At 34.7% G+C, this 1,298-nt stretch overlaps 1 protein-coding gene across 1 annotated transcript in view; it reads left to right on the forward strand.

Annotated features, from left to right (window-relative positions):
* hk2 (hexokinase 2) overlaps window positions 1-1,298 on the forward strand; it is a 65,207-nt gene that overhangs the window by 11,195 nt on the left and 52,714 nt on the right. The window contains exon 2 of the mRNA XM_017306530.1: window positions 218-380. Coding sequence (XP_017162019.1) covers window positions 218-380 — 163 coding nt within the window. The remainder of the gene's footprint in view (window positions 1-217; window positions 381-1,298) is intronic.

Below are 1,298 nucleotides of genomic sequence, written 5' to 3' on the forward strand. Positions count from 1 at the left end.
TCACACTGAAGCATTAAACTCATTTTAATGGCTGTCTTGGAAAAAGATCCTGGCTGTGGTCCTCACCACTTCGATCTTCGAAGCACAAAGCCAGAGTTCAGCTTTGTGCACAGCTGGGCTGCATTMCTCTGCATTACTCTTCAACTACAGATAAACATGTATTTTGCTACTTTTTTCATAGCTGTGCATTGCCTGTCCTTTTTCTTACTCTTGTTAGGTGGACAAATACCTGCACCAGTTCCATCTGTCAGACAAGACTTTGATGGAGTTGTCTATGAGATTTCGGCGAGAGATGGACAAAGGCTTATGCAGGGACACAAATCCCACAGCCGCCGTCAAGATGCTGCCAACGTTTGTGCGTTCTACTCCTGATGGAACAGGTAATTTTTTTATTTTTTCCCCCTTCAAATCTGTTTTTGAAAATTGCTCCTGTAAGCACAAACTGAGTCCTTATCCAACTCTAAGCAGCTCTTTTGGATAGAGCTGGCAGCCCACAATAATACCAAATCTATTCAAAATGCCCAGAATAATGGGAAAAGAAGGCAGTTGAAAGATTTTCTTTTTTCTCTTTTGCCAAAAAATACATTAAGATCTTTAGTCTGAAAAAGAGATGTGACAGTTTGAGCAATCAAATATTCCTTTCATTGATTTATTATGGAGCTCAAAGTATACAAAGTGTGAATGACGATTTCAAGGCCCTTTTAATTTTTTCTATTTTACAACTAGCTTTTTTTTATTTTGTTCATTGTAGTTGAGTGTTTTTATTTATTTATTGAGAAGATKGTTTTCACACCACCACTTATCTCTAAATTGTTTGATTAAATGGATTTAAACATGAGAGATGAACCATAACAGGCATCTTTAAATGATTATAAGTCTTGGATCTGTGTTACCAGGAGCAAGCCTATAAAGTGTTTATTCAAAACYATTAAACTTTTTCACATCTTTCACGTTACAACCAAAAACAGTAACAAATTGTCCTGGACAACATATCGTCCCAGTAATTATTGCGATTGATGACAGTGTTGTTGTTTTGAGGTAGTAAATTGATAATGGTATAATAATGCAAATTTGCTCTCTCAAAGAACAATAAACTCCAATTTTGTAAAGAACAGCTAACTCAGAAACTGGAAAATATCGTAAATATCCAAAATAAAACACAACACCCAGAAGTGAAACCATAAATTAAATRGTTTTTGAYATGTCTGTAAACAAAATTTCCCTTTAAAATTAATCATCAGAATGAAAATGATCAAGCTAATTCTAATTCATAATGCAGTTAACTGATTTATTGCTTA

This window comes from Poecilia reticulata, linkage group LG9, assembly GCF_000633615.1.
Source record: "Poecilia reticulata strain Guanapo linkage group LG9, Guppy_female_1.0+MT, whole genome shotgun sequence".
Classification (NCBI taxonomy): domain Eukaryota; kingdom Metazoa; phylum Chordata; class Actinopteri; order Cyprinodontiformes; family Poeciliidae; genus Poecilia; species Poecilia reticulata.